General features: G+C 37.9%; 1 protein-coding gene across 3 annotated transcripts in view; it reads right to left on the bottom strand.

The window, feature by feature from the left end:
• Window positions 1-15,283, bottom strand: part of LOC135676012 (protein RST1-like) — a 36,953-nt gene that overhangs the window by 4,473 nt on the left and 17,197 nt on the right. For all 3 annotated transcript variants that reach the window (XM_065186751.1, XM_065186753.1, XM_065186752.1), the window contains exons 12-21: window positions 14,864-14,936; window positions 11,538-11,706; window positions 11,254-11,384; window positions 11,057-11,148; window positions 9,170-9,255; window positions 8,858-9,070; window positions 7,344-7,421; window positions 2,850-3,032; window positions 685-1,563; window positions 321-614 (exon numbers count right to left, since the gene is read on the bottom strand). In XM_065186751.1, the coding sequence (XP_065042823.1) occupies window positions 321-614; window positions 685-1,563; window positions 2,850-3,032; window positions 7,344-7,421; window positions 8,858-9,070; window positions 9,170-9,255; window positions 11,057-11,148; window positions 11,254-11,384; window positions 11,538-11,706; window positions 14,864-14,936 (2,198 nt within the window). The remainder of the gene's footprint in view (window positions 1-320; window positions 615-684; window positions 1,564-2,849; window positions 3,033-7,343; window positions 7,422-8,857; window positions 9,071-9,169; window positions 9,256-11,056; window positions 11,149-11,253; window positions 11,385-11,537; window positions 11,707-14,863; window positions 14,937-15,283) is intronic.

Genomic DNA, 15,283 nt, shown 5'->3' with positions numbered 1-15,283 from the left:
ATGACTTCAACAACAGAAAGAGTTTTAGTTACCTACACTAAATTTCACCAACAAAACCTGGTAATGAAGCCCTAGTGCCCTACGACAAGCACGTGTATAAACTTTAGTTAGCATTATTCTCTATGTCATGTGCATGATAAACTTAAGTTGGCATGACGTCCTATGACAATGTTAATGTGACCTTATCTTTTGCATAGGCCTCTCAAATTCCATATAGTACATGCTAGATGTGAGTTTCTTATTTAAAAGATCTTAACGAAAAACGCAACCATGACATGAAGTTCAAAAATTAACTAAAGAAATAGATTTAACAAATGAACCTTGTTTTTGTTGACATCACTTAGCCACAAGCAGAGTTTCCAAACTAAGCTTTCTTCATCAAAAGTTTGAGCTGATGAGTTTGAACTCAAGGAACTATTTTGTGAACTAATCATATCTTGAAATTCACTTGACCACCATCGGCATCTAAGAAATGAAAGTGCCCATGCAGCATAATTTTTTATTTGCTGATCTTTTGAGTCCTTGGCAATCAAAAACATTTCTTGAACCATTGAGGTTGAGAGTGTTTCACAAGCTGGACTATAAAGAATCGGACCACTGACAAATGATGATTCCTGTTGACAAAACACGGTCAATCAAGAAACAAAACAACTCACATTAATAAATGAGCTTGAAGAGCTAAACCTGCTCGCAGTTGAGCTGAAAGTTCGTTGCTTGAGGATACATTTGAATGAGATCCCCAGCACCAGCACCAAATGCATTAACAACTCCCAGCATTCCGGCAAAACAGACATGAGGTGGAAATGAGGAAGTGTAAGTGGTTCTTAGAATTTCCATAAGATGCTTTACATTGTCAAATTTCACCATGTGCATCCCCAAACTCATTATGCAGGACAGAAATGATCCAGCACCGATACAAGAAGCCACCAGCAAATTCTGATAAGCGCTACCAGATTTCTTTAAACTTAAAAGTTCAGAAATCAGTGAATAATAGCTACCAAATAGAAAATCAAAGTCAATGTTCACTAATTCATTTCTTTGGCAAAAAGCTGCAACAGTTGGAAGAGCAAGACATGATCCCATACATAATGGTATCTCGGACAATTCATTGGACACTAATGAGCCAGGTCCATGTAAATCATATGAGATCCACGAAACTAACAGATCCTTTATCTTAAGAATGGCATCATAAGCTCCAAAGCGATATAGTGCAATAACAGAGTTTCCCAAGCCAAGTACAAGACCTACAACACCCCAACCATCTTCTTCCAAGTCATACAAATTTCCAAGGAACAAGTTTGAACTCATTGACTGTTGACTCGGTGAAAAGCTAACATTAAGATTTTTCAAAGAATCAGTTGCAGCAGGGCAAAGCTTGCATATCATCAGAGATAAGGTATTAATAATATCCTGAAGTAATGAGATTTCAGTAATCCTGGTGTTTTGTCCTTCCAAACCAGAACCATTACCAATTTCAGTTGTGTTCAGAAGATTTTGACAAGCAAAACCCAATGCCATACCACAGGCTCCCTTAACAAGATGGCTTTTGCTCTCACAAAGTACCTATTAACAAGAACAAACGAAAAGAAGAAAAAAATCAATCTATTCTTCAAAATTTATAATGATTGACAGCAAAGTTTGAGAACAAATAAAACTAGGCAGATCAATGGAAAATTTTAAATCACTTGCTTGAATTATTGCAAACAGTTTAACATGTATTAGTGAGAAATATAGTAAATTAATGGGTTCTCAATAAACTGCAGAACATATAGCAAATATGGTCACATCAATAACAATGAAGCATACTGTTAGGTACAAACCATCAGTTTTCGTCCGGTTTGGAATCATCTTGGGCTTATCACCCAGTATGGTTGTCTGACATAATGTCCAGTTCTAGGCAAGCCTAATTTACTAGTTAAACAGGGGGCACACCCCCTCCACGGATCCTTAAACAGATCACTGCTGCCTCCACCTCTACGATACCTTCTCTCTTTTGCCTCCACCTTCTCACTGCTTCTCACTTCTGCTTCTCCACTTTCTCCTCCACCACTACTCCTCGTACACCTTTGCCTTCTCCTTCCCTCCACCAATAGTCTTCTTGCTCCTTCCTCCTCGTCTCCTGCTCCTCCTCCCCAATTCTTTTCCTCTCTCCCCTGGTCCAGGCAATATAAACATGTACGAGTGTCGATATGTCAGGGTTGAAGTCTGTACCAAAAACATCTGGTCCAGCCATCAACAAGTATCAGCATCCGACAAGACGTTAAAATTTAAACCTTGTTTCTAATTCTATCTACTTTATCTCTTAATTTTTATCACTGCATGGAATGACACCAGACCAATACCGCTCAAAATGGGTGGTATGTAATGGTCTGCGTGTGAATCAGTCAAACCGTTACACGGACTGCCCAAGTTTCAGGCAGTCCAGACCAACCTATGATAAAACAAAGAAAAACACTTTATGTTTTCCCCTTGGACTCATGAGTGTAAGCCCTCTTATCCATGCATGGGGAGAGTGGAATCCTCGCTACCATCCAATGCTGCATGCAACCCCACTGTTGTGGTTCACTGCCACTTGGTACATACTGGTCTGACCAGAGACCAGGCCGGGTACCAGAAATGACATTCCTTGGTTCGGAGTATAAGAACACTTCTATTAAAACACCATTTCAAGATTTAAAAAACATTTTTCGCAACACAATAGCCAAAAAAAGTTACTGTTTCAAGTCTTTGTACGATACATTCTATACTATAGAATTCCTGCAAATAGTAATAAGAGGATGTGGAGTAAAGTCAAAACTAAAAAGTTACTGTTGTACATTGTCATGATGAAGAGTAGCATTGGAATGTACCTTGAGAAGTCCATTCACAACCTCAAATCTTTGCTTCCAATCGGTTGCATCAAAGCAAGTAGATACAAGACCAAGAGAAATAGCAGCAGACCACTGTCGTTGTTCATGTTCATATTCAAGCAACCATTTCAAAAGAAATTCTGATGCAGCAGAGATTACCATATGGGCTGATGAAGGCAAGACCTGATTTAAAAAAAAATGAAAGAAATAGATGAGAAGCTGCAATCCAGAATCACATAAAAAGTTACTTTGTCAATACACAACAACATGAAGAGAGATTCTGTTTGGTCCTATAAACGAAAAATCATATGGTATTGAATGATTGTCATAAGACTACATAACTTAAGATTTTGGACATTTGTCATTTAGTGTCACAAGCAGAAGTATTTGGCACATACATGGACCAATGATTACTTAGCACTCCTATTTTGGAATCCTACAAGTAACCCTCCCAAATGTGGTCCCACTTATGGTGGATGATATGCTTGTTGTGGACCCAAAGCTTTCCTAACGCAAACTGCATTAACTACATATCTCTGCTTTGCAGTATGCCTAATAAATGTCATCAGAACATATAGATCTCTAATAAATATGCTGGTTCCAAAATTTTAACTAACATGTTATAATCAATGTAGATAATATGTGCATGTGCGAGCTTGGATTGTCAGGTTATAGGTTAGAGGTCGTAATCTTATCAAACTGAAATTGGGGGCTCCAAATTGGGGACCAACTTCCTTGAACAAGATCTAACAGCATTCAAGACCCAGAACTTAAATTGAACAACGGTGAGGATGTGGCCAGCCAAACAAGCCTTGGGTGCTAGGTCCTTACAAAGCCGATAACGAGTCCAAGTTCAAGTGTTCAATCATAATGATTGACAGCACATCATATCAACATGCAAATGATTAAAAGAAACATGCCAATGATCGAAAGAAATATGCCAATGATAGAAAACCGACCTCCTTGAACAAGATCAGACTTCAGATCTAGAAACTTAAGGTTAAAACAATCCTGAGAGTGTAGCTGACAACACAAACCTTGGGTGCTGACACCCTCACAAAGCCGATAATGAGTCTGATCTCATGAGTAGCATAGCACATGTTATCAGCACAAATAAGACAATGTCATGCCAATAACAGAAGAACGGATAAGGCAAACAATGACTTGTGGCCCCAAGAAACTCGATTGATCAGCTAGCAATAATATACATCAATTAATCAAGGTAACAGAGGCTATGTAAAGAGCCTTCTCTTGTTAGCCTTCTAGGGTGAGTTGGTGAACGATAAATTTCATGGGGAACTGCTTTACCTAGTACAATTTTTTTGCAATGTTTATTTTGTAGGAAAACTGAACAAATTCAAATTTTATTTTTGATGTTTCCAGAAGGATAAACTTTTAATTTTCTGGAACTAAAATGAATTAGATTAAATTCTATTTCAAATTTGTGGAACTAAGTTCTATTGGGACATAAAAGGAAAAGTCTCTAAAGTTTTACCCAGCATTTCAAAGAGGTTCCCATTTCCTCTCTCCAACTCATAATATCCTCTATATGCTTTTCATAGAAGAGGCTATTAAATTAAAAATCATAACCTTACAACTCTACACCTTTGGATGTAGTAGTCAAATGATTAATATTAGTGATATGAGAAAAGATAGAGAAAGACCTAAAAAGGTTTTAATAGAAACTATAAATAAAGACTTGAGTACTCGGAACTTAACTAACCATATGGTTGTTTATATATCTCAGTGGCGACAAAAGATCCATGTAGCCGATCCAAAATAGTTGGGAATTACAGCTTTGTTGTTGTTGTTGAACCTTGCAACCCTACAGACCCTTAGCTAAAATGGAAAATAACTCTTCTTAATTTCAATATGGTAGTTTTTGAACATGGTTTCACTAAGATAAGAACTATGAGTAGTAAGCTAAAGGTAATTCCAATGAGATCAAGATAACAAATATTTGTTTGAAATGGTTTAAATAATATTCAGGAATTTGAAGTGCATCAATAAGAAAAGGTGTATAGTGGGTGTATAGTACTAGTTAAAAGTTTCAGTTAAGGATAAAGAAGACCAAGGAAGTCTTTCTTAGAGATAAAAAAGCACATAATGGCTTTTGGATTCAAGGATTTCAATCTCATGGTATAGCACCAGGTTCAAGTGGCACACATTGGTCCAACCATGCACTAGATTGCAGAAGGCCCTGTACCAGCAATGTGCTAAGTACTAGGGATTTAAATTTCAAATCGGGTGGGGACAGTAGGTACTGGTCTCCGCCCGCTACCGGGCAGTATACTTGAAATAGCTCTGTATCAGAGGATATGGCACTGTATCGGGCAGCAACGATCAATTTCGATCATTACCGACCTGTAACAGTGTTCCAACGGTCAATTTGACTGTTGGAGCCCTTTCTCACGGGTTATTAAACCCATCCTCCCTATTTCACTTCATTTCACTTTCACACTCTCTTACCGATCAGTAGCGAAAGTAGAAGCTCTGACATTCACCAATACATGTCTCAGGGGCCGCCTCGAATACATGTGATTCATGACAATCAACCTATGATCATCACCACATTGATGCATCAATGACATACGATGTATCAATACACTATGTTGTGGGATCAATTTAAGGATTGGGTCCAACAAATATATCATATTGATATGCAGATACATAGGATCGAGAACCCCGATCCACCACCCGTGGAAGCTTACCGTTCGTTTTGATGGTAGAATCAACAATCAAGTATATTTACATGTGTGATTATTTAATTTATTTAAATTTTAAAGTTTATGTTGTAACAAAATAATATAATAATTCATATTTTTTTTCTGTAGATAATTCAATATTAGCATAAGGACGATCTGTAATAGACCGAAATTATGAACCTTGCACAAGGCTATTCCTCAAAGCCCGAAAAAGATACGTGACACTATTCTTACCTAATTTACATAGTTTTGCTAAACCTTATACTAAATGTATATTTATTTCTAACTTAAAAACTCTATACTAACTTTTTTTTTATTTTATGATATTTTTGGAGGATTTTACGCCCTAAATCGGGCATATTGAGCTCATACCGTTCGGTACGTCGTACCGTACCATACTGAGCAAAGCTCAGTACATCAGTACAGTACGAAATTTCAATCCTTGCTAAGTACACCACTTATCATGTTATAATTTATCAACTTTCAGCGTATAAAAGATCAGAATAGGATAAGCTTCAATCAGCCTAAATCATCATGCAGTTCAAGAATTAATCCCAAGTGCTTTCACTCAAACCTTCCAACCATTAAATATATGTCGCCGCCACGAGACCAAAGTTTACCCTCCATCCATCCAAAAGAAAATATTTTTCCTTCAGGATAAAGCCTCTGCTATCCTGCACAGGTATGGGCCATTGCAGTTCACTTATCACTTCACATGCTTCAGTGGTCCTACCTTGATGTCTGGTTACCAACTATTGTACCCTCTTTTGGAAATAACAGATTTTTTATCACTTATCACATTACATGCTTCACTTATCAAATACCTATGCATAATTCATCATGAAAGCACCATAAACAAACCAACCAAGAGAAGGAAATTGAATCCAAATAAGTGTTTTGGGCTTTTGAAATCTATTGTACTTAGTAGGCTTCCATCCCAAACTGTCATTCTCATCAACAAAAGCAAACTAAAGCAAGGGTTTGAACAATAGAAACAACCATTTTGATTAGAGGGGGGATATTGTTGTGCACATTGACCATTCCTTAACCTTATATTGAGTAGAAGTTTCAGCATTGGGCTACCTCTACTCAAAGGTTAATAGTGATTTTATACTATTAAACACTAGAACAGATCCACAGCAAGGTTATTTATGTCACTCACCAGTAAAAATGTGCAGAAATCATTATTGATATGTAACAAAAACTTATTTTGAATATGCATCAAAAACTTATTAGTAGGACAAGGCTAGATAAACACAATGCTAAGAACAATATCGAAGACGTAGTTAAGAATTGACACAGATGCCCACAATTTTTTTATCTAGTATCATGTAACATTTAATGAGATGAAGAGTTCTGATGTCAGAAAGTAAACATGGGGTATTTGAAATGTCTGAAATGTCAAGAATTTTGTGATTCATAAAGTCATTCATGCTTTGTGGATTGGAGTAATTAGGAAATTAAGAAATACACACAAATATGTAGCCAAGATGAAAATGTCGAAATGGATGTGCAAAGTTATTATAAAAGAAAAACAAGAAAAATTTCTTTTGCAAACAATTAAATATAACCTCAAGAGAATAAAATGAAAAACCTAAGTTGGTATGGATAAGACTAAAGACAACTATGGATACCCTAGTCATCCAATGTGAGTCAACTAGGAATTTAGGATTAATGGTGTAAGAAGAGATAGATTTGACTACTTGCAATTTGAAGTCCAAATATTTTACACTTCAACATATTTTTACATATTTTTGTATCTAATATCAAATTAGACTGAGATTCTCACCATGCACAGGGCACCAATAGCAAAGGCAATGTTTGCAGAAATCTGTGGAATAGACTCAGCCCCAACTCTGCAAAGAGTCTACAAAACAACAAATAAGATAATTAGTACAATTAGAATAAATATAATCTGGTAGATTTTAAAGTAAAACCAACTGGAAGTAGATAAATCATGTCAACCATCTATCCTTCTCAAGTAGAGTAAGCTAATGCACCTAAAATTATGCCTAAGTGCATGTCAATGAAGAGAAATAAATTATGCATATGACATTAGTTTTCAAATAGCCATATCAGTTTGCTCAAAACCAACAATCAAACTCAGTCCTAACAAAATAAGAGTACTCTATATACCATAAACCATAGCCAATATGTAATGTATAATCAAACAAAAGTATTGAAATTAACCTACAATGTACCATGATAATTTCTTTCCTGGGTGCTGTGTTGGCATTTGTTGTACATATCTCGGCATAGCTGTCTTTTCACTCATATGGATAGCAATAAAGTTTACTTGCTTAGAAAATACACAGTGATAACCTTCAATGTTCAGACCCAACAAACTAGTTCAAAAGAAATCTAGAACATGCTAAGAATTTCTGATGATTGCCTTTTCGGAATATGAGGGTTGGTTCACATACAAATATATAAATATTTGCCTTTTCTCTCATTTGAATAACAGCATATTTATATTCTTTCCATATATATGTGTGTGTATATATACATATGCGTGTGTGTGTGTGTGTATATATATACATATATATATATATACATATATGTATATATAGCTCCAGATTCTCATCCAACTCAGTCAAAACAAAATTTGAATAGTGGCATTGCCATCGCCAAGCACAAGGATAAGAAAAGATTAATGTACCTAATGCCAATACTTCAGACCTTAGACTGAAAGGCTCATCTGATAACTACTCTGTAATGTAAATATGCATTTATGAATAATCCTACAACTGCTACAAGACTTGGGATGATCGTGTAATTCTAGCATATAAAGTCTACATTGCATAGAGCACATTTAACAACAATAATTAGATTGGGGCAAGAGGTTCTGGCCTTTGTTAACCCCAAGCAAACAAGCACATGATACCGTAGCCTGTTTCAAATGTATGCTTACAAGTTACAACTATTACATACGACAAGTGAATAACATGGAGATAAGATAATTGCCTTTGATAACTATGTTTTGCAGAAGATCCAGGTTATGCATTATCAGATCGTTCTTTAGACTGCTTCAGGTTTTTCCGTGTGGTTTCCTCACATTTGTATAAGTAACCTTGGTGATGAAGTCTAAATTCTGACCTCTAATATCACTAATATAAACAAAAAGCTAATATATATTACTAGCTATGTGTGTCATAACTAAAGCTATGTATGTCCTAACTAGCCTTGCTACAAGCACCAAATTTATTCCATTATGTAATGCCCAATGTGAGTACTATATGGAGAAGATGGTAAAAGTACAAAAATAAAAAAGAATATTAACAAAAATGTTGATTAGACATTGACCTTTAAGATATCATTGGCAACCTTGTTGTTTTTGTCAAATGCAGAAGATGATTTAGCATCAGCAAGCAGAACCACTGTTCTCAGCCAACGATGCATGAAATGTTTCCATGATTGCAGTGCAAGAAATCCCATAAAAATGTTTCTTGATATATGAAGTGATTCAGCGATTTCCAGCAGAGCTCTCTCATATTCAGAATGTAGTTTACCTGAATCCTGTAGCGAGTCGATACAAAAGATGATAATTAAAACATAATTCTTTAGCAGCCATGGAATCAAAGCATAAGCAACTAATTTCAATTATTAATATCTTGCCTTTGTTGTTGCCTGAGAATTTAAATCCTTGGGAGTATAAACAAGGCATAATAAAGCTGCACCTGGTAACTCTCCAAGTTGTTTTCCTGCATAGAAGAACCGAGAACTTAGCCATGACCAGAATGTATGTACACGATGCATCCTAAATTTTCAAAAAAAGAAAAAGAACAAATCAACCAATCACAAAGGTCATAAGTTCATACTATTTGGATATTTTGATCAAGGCAAAGGATAGGCGAGCCCATGTAAACTCATTTCACTATTTTTTATACGAAAGAACGAAAGGAAGAAGTCAGAACAAGAAGTCACAAAAGCATCACTTAATCCGGCACAAATATCCTCTAAGTGAAGACCATTGGGAACCTAATGCTGGGGAAATTTGTTTAATTTTTAGCATTGGCACTGAGCACTAGGAATGTGCCGATCAGCCCAAGGACCAGTATCAGCATTGGACCAAACTTTTTATCCCTTGATTAATATGCCTTGATTAAGAACCAATGAGCCATAATCTTTTATTGTAATTTTCATTTTTTGTAGTTTTCTTTTTTCTTCTTGTGACTAAAGAATAAAAAACACTGTGTGAAAAGGTGTGAGACTTCCATCTCTAGGAGAGAGTCACAAGGCGCTACTTGTTCCCCAATAGTCTGATTCCATAATCTGTGCATGAGGTACATCTGATGTGAAGCCAAGACCCCATTTGTGATGTCTAGTAACCACAGCGAGTTCAAATATTATTTTCTCTGTAATCTTTCTATCTTCCATAATCAAAATCTAAAAAAATAATGACTTATTCGCTCTCCATCCTCGTGTATATCTTGAAGAGCCTTTATAACAATGTCACAACAAAAGGCAGCACAATGAAACTAGCATAATCAGAAAGCACTTTGAGGCCTGATTTGAAAATCCTTGCAATTTTCTTCATTATTAAATAATGTGTAGTTTCCTCTATGGTAAATAAATTCATGAAATAAGAATGATCTGTAACCGGTATATTTGGAGAATTATTTTTCCTAAAGAATTTCAGAGTTCAGACATTACTTAACCAGGCATCATTGAATAATTATAATCCTCCACATGAAAAGCATAAGACAGCAAATTGATGCCTCTACAAGTTTCTTATACAATAATAGTTTTCTATAGGACTGTATGGAAAACATAAGAAAGCATATTGTTGTCTTTATCAGTTTCTTATTTAAGAATAAATTACTCCAAAAAACCCTGACACAGACCACTTACGAATAATTTAAAAAAAGAAAAAGAGGGAGAGAAGGCAAGGATGAGGTTGCTTTTCATTAAGAACATAACCTGCAACATTATGTTCCCATAGTTCCTGAACTACCAAAGGCTCAATTTCTCCCTTAATATATTGGTACTAGACCTGACCCCGGTTATGGTTCCTAAATTGTGGGAACTGGAACCGAACCGTCTAGGGCTGGTTCGAGTTCTGGTTCCGGTTCTTACAGTTCTGGTTCTAGTTCGAACCATCGATTTTTTATTTTTAATTAAAAATAGGAAAAATCATATATATTTTTTTAATCGGGAACCAATTCAAATTGGAACCGGAACCGGAACCACCAGTCCTGGTTTCCAAAAACTAGGAACCAAAATCAAACCACTAGGTCTGATTCCGGTTCGGTTTGGAACCAACAAATTGTCAGGCCAATTCAATTCTGGTTCAGTTCCCTTTCGAACCGAACCGTGGTCAAGGCTAATTGTTACAATTATTATTTGTTGCATCTAAATGATTGGAACTCAAGTTAAAAGAAGAGCCCACCCCAAAATGGAAATTGAAATTGAATTGGTAGCTTCAAGAAAGTTGCAAATTAATAGAGCAAAGCAAATGATAAAATGATTGTGATTTTAGCCTAATCAACGGACTTTTCATACCTGCAGTGAAAATTGCTTGAGGAAAGACATCCAATAGCTTTTCAACTTTGTGCACCAGAACTCTTTTCTGTCTAAGCATCCTACGCCGAGTTCTGAGGCAATAAATGCAGAAATGACACATCAATAGTTTCTCCAAGCATGTAGAAAAAATTATCATGACAAAGAAAATGGCATTAACATGTAATAAAATTTCTAACATGTGTTCAAATTTCAAAATCTTGACTTCAAGTTTCTCCATCGCATTGAGTAATTCCATATTATCTTCAGAAACAAGACACTCCAAATTTCTTCTCTTAAATTCAGGAATGGCTTCCTGAATATTTGCAACCTGAAAAGTGTTTTAATGTGAATCAAAGTGAGATCATCTGAGCTCCAATCTCAATCCTCCAACAATATACCATAAAAAAATATATTAAGCATAAGACAGTAATTTAGATATATATTAAAAGGGTCCAGAAAGTAGTGCTCACATAAATCTTACCTCGTAATGGGACAATGACTCAAATGCAACTATCCGTGCTTTTACCCAGAGAAATTCATAGTTAGCAAACCTAGATGTTCCAATTTCCCACAATATCTTGATAACATTTCTGGATGTTTCGGAATAAACTTCTGCATCCAATGCTCCCCACCTTAATAAGATGCACAAGCTGCAAGACGATATCAACAGAAGAAATCACACTAGTACACTGTAAACTAACAGAAAATTTTCATAGCAGAGGATGTGAATATTACTAAGCTAAAAAACAAATTGTGGAACAGAGGTTGACAAGTTTTATGGCCAATTACAGAAGAAAATCTATGAGAGAGACAATTATTATGCATTCTACATGTGAACCAACAATAATATGTCTTGTACATGTAAAATGACAATAATACTCAGGTTCAGGATCGAAATCCTTGCATTTATGTGCCTTAATAAAAAAGGACTACAAGAACTATCATCAACAACATCAAATAAGCAAAGTATGCAACTTCGAAGTGTTGAAGCACTAAGATATTGAATTTATGATCACACGAAATAGAACCTTGAGCAAAATGCTAGCACTGTCAATCAAGGTTTGACGTACCGGTCCGAGCCGATGTGTCGGCCGACCGATGGCACGGCACGTGCTGCTCCATATCAGTGTACAGACACACTAAATGTCGGTGCGCACCGATGTTACGACCAGTGATTGCAAAAGGCGCTCGGGCGCTCGCCTAGGCGCTCGGGCGAGGCGAGGCGAGGCCCGAGCGCCTCGCTAATGTCCCAGGCGGCGCGCTTCAAACAGGCGCCGCCTGGGCGCTCGCCCGAGCCCAGGCGCTGGGCGCTTCGGGCGAGCGCCTGGGTAAACTAAGGCGACCGAACCAGAATTTTAGGTCTGGTTCGGTCCTGGTTCGATTGTTAGTTGGTTCAATCGAACCAACTAAACCGATATAACCCAAACCCTAACCCTAACCCTAACCCAACACTTACCTGCTGCCGCTGTCGCTCTCGATCCCGATCCCGATCCCGATCCCGATCTCGTCGCTCGCTGCCGCTGCTCGCCGCTGTCGCTGCTCGCGCCTCCCGCGAGCCTTCCCGCTGCTCGCGCCTCCCGCGAGCTCTCTCGCTGCTCGCGCCTCCCGCGAGCTCTCTCGCTGCTCGCGCCTCCCGCGAGCCCTCTCGCTGCTCGCGTCTCCTGCGAGCCCTCCCGCAAGCCTTCCCGCTGCTCGTGCCTCCCTCGAGCCCTCCCGCTGCTCACGCCTCCCGCGAGCCCTCCCGCTGCTCGCGCCTCCCGCGAGCCCTCTCGCCTCTTGCGAGCCCTCCCGCGAGCCTTCCCGCTGCTCGCGCCTCCCTCGAGGCCTCCCGCTGCTCGCGCCTTCCGCTCCCTTTCCCTTTCCCGCTGCCGCCGCTCGCCGCTGCTGCTGCTGCCGCCGCTCGCCGTTGCCGCCGTTGCTGCCGCCGCTCGCCGCTGCTGCTTCCTCGTTTCTCCTCAGTATACTCTTAATATTAAGTTTATTTGAATTTTGAAATGATTAATTTTCTGTTAATAGATTAATAATATATTATTTTGATTTTAATGTTGTTAATTTTTATTTATTTGAAATTATTGTTAGGTTTCAACAAATGACGATGAACAAGAGGAAGAAGACGAATTCAATGAAGATGATTTGTGTGAAAATGACGATAATATTGATTATGATGAATGACTTTGATGTAAAATTTTAATGTTTTGAATTTTGAAAATTTTTGTTAATGTGACAGTGATTTTGTATCTTAGATTTTCTTAATATAATAGCATATTTTTATTTAAAATTTTAAATAATTATATTTATTAATTATATTATATATTTTTATATTTTAGCGCCTCGCTTCGCTCGGGCGAGCGCCTGGGCGAGCGCCTAGCGCCTCGGGCGTTTTTGGACCTTGGCGCCTTTTGGCGCCTAGCGCTTTTTAAATCACTGGTTACGACAAGGAAGAAAAAGATGTTGAAGAGGAAGGTCCAATGAAGGATCATAGGAGGAAGAAGGAGAAAGGAAGAAGAAGAAGAAAGAATAGGAGAAGTGCAGCGATACCTAGGAAGCAACGACAGCATCGAACGGAAGCAGCAACATCACAGCGGCAAAGAGGCAGTGTTGCTACAGCATCGCAACAACGAAGCGGCGAAGAGGAAGCAGCACTGCAGCATCGCAAAGACGTAAAGGTAGTACCGCTACAGCGGCGAAGAGGTAGCACCGCTGCAACGGCGAAAAAGCAGTGCCGCTGCAGCATTGCAGCGGCGACGCGACAAAGTGGTAGTGCCGTTGCAGCGGTGAAAAGGCAGCACCGCTGTAGCATTGCAACGGCAAAGAGGTAGCACTGCAGCTACATATGCGTGAAGAGACCTAGCCTACTTTTTTTTTAATGCCAAAATGGACTGGGGCGCATCACTTTTTGATTTTTTTTATTATTTTAATTTGGACCGCCCAAAACGGGGTGGTCTACGCATCGGTCCACGCCCGGACCGATACGCACCGCCCAAACCATACTGTTTCGAGCGGTACAGCAATCCCTGCTGACAATCAACACCCACTAATCGGAATACAAGATGCCACCATAGCTCCATCACCAATTAAAAATTACAAAAGAAATTACTTAACAAGTCAAGCCAATAGGTACATGATACACCAGCATACCAGTATAATATTGGGCCAGCACAATACGGACAGTACCATGCCATATTTAAAACCATGAACTTGAGCATGTAAAATCTTACATGTCAATTTCTTGTGTTCCTTTTACAGAGGTATAATATGATTTCAATATAAAGAACCCAATATTTATAACTACAGACCAGAAACAAAAGCAAATGCCAACGATCAACATTATCATACTTCATGTTTCAGAGATAAGTCTGGCAACAAACACCAGAGATCACTATACAGGGGGCTAATTTGATAATGTGTCCAGAACTAATCCTAGCACACCAAAGTTTATAGGACTATATATGACAGAAGACCAAAAGAAGTTCAAACCAAGGTTTGCAATGTGGCCGAGTACAATTTGGTATGGATGGTATTTACATATCTGATATACTGCTGGCACCACAGGCCAGGGGAATTTGGATGGTTTAAGCCTAGTATTAAGTATAAACTATAAAGCATACCGCCCGGTACAGCTGGGTACCACCCAATACAGGTCCAATCAGTAACTTTTTTTATTTTTAGTCTTTTTTTGAGGTGTTCTCCTAAACTGAGTATGTATCAGTGTACCAATACACAGTACACCAGTATTGTATAGTACCCAAAATTACAATCCTTGGTTTAAATATAAAGAAATACTTGACTAGATATTGATATTCTTACCCATGAGCAACAATAGGGTCACTGAAATAATCGAGCATATGATCTGAGATAACATCCCAAGCTGTGTAGAAGTCTGAAAGGAAGATAAATTTTGTGAAAAAGACCTAATAATAGCAGAAGATAACCTCCAACAAAAATAAAAAAGTAGATTTTGGAATCAGGCATAGCGATAAAGTTTCAGATCAAAAACATTCTAGAACAGGCAAATGAACCAGAAATCAAACAGCATTATTAGCAACATATCATGCATTACATGATAAACAATCAACCAGATAGCCCATTGATGGATTAACAATCCCCGAAAAGATGAAAGCAAAGTTAAATCTTTAATTGTAGAGCTAACAGAACAACCTTCTATTCTTCTTAAATGCTTTTCTATCAACAACAAGACCTTAACTAAGGGAAGGAAAGAAGCATTAA

The sequence above is a fragment of the Musa acuminata genome, chromosome BXJ1-6 (assembly GCF_036884655.1).
Source record: "Musa acuminata AAA Group cultivar baxijiao chromosome BXJ1-6, Cavendish_Baxijiao_AAA, whole genome shotgun sequence".
Lineage (NCBI taxonomy): Eukaryota > Viridiplantae > Streptophyta > Magnoliopsida > Zingiberales > Musaceae > Musa > Musa acuminata.
The sequence above is the reverse complement of the archived record's forward strand: the minus strand, read 5'-3'. Positions and strand labels throughout refer to the sequence as shown.